General features: G+C 56.7%; 1 protein-coding gene across 1 annotated transcript in view; it reads left to right on the plus strand.

The window, feature by feature from the left end:
* EMH_0031450 (uncharacterized protein) overlaps positions 1-215 on the plus strand; it is a gene marked incomplete at both ends in the record, with an annotated part of 3735 nt that overhangs the window by 2943 nt on the left and 577 nt on the right. Inside the window, one exon of the mRNA XM_013494520.1 lies at positions 8-213. Within this exon, the coding sequence (XP_013349974.1) occupies positions 8-213 (206 nt within the window). The remainder of the gene's footprint in view (positions 1-7; positions 214-215) is intronic.

A 215-nucleotide genomic window follows, 5' to 3' on the forward strand; every position in this document is an offset into this window, starting at 1 on the left:
ATGGTAGACACACAAGGAGATGATCCTGTGCAGTGGTTGCTGCAGCAGCAGCTGCAGCAGCTGCAGCAGCAGCAGCAGCAGCAGCAGCAGCAGGAGGAGCAGCACGAGAAGGAGAAGGATCCCGCTGCTGCTGCTGCTGCTGCAGCTGCTGCTGCTGCTGCTGCTGCTCCTGCTGCTGCTGCTCTTGATAGACCTTTCTATAACGAATATTTAAG

The sequence above is a fragment of the Eimeria mitis genome, genomic scaffold, assembly GCF_000499745.2.
Source record: "Eimeria mitis Houghton genomic scaffold, Emh_scaff1186, whole genome shotgun sequence".
In the NCBI taxonomy this organism is placed as follows: Eukaryota; Apicomplexa; class Conoidasida; order Eucoccidiorida; family Eimeriidae; genus Eimeria; species Eimeria mitis.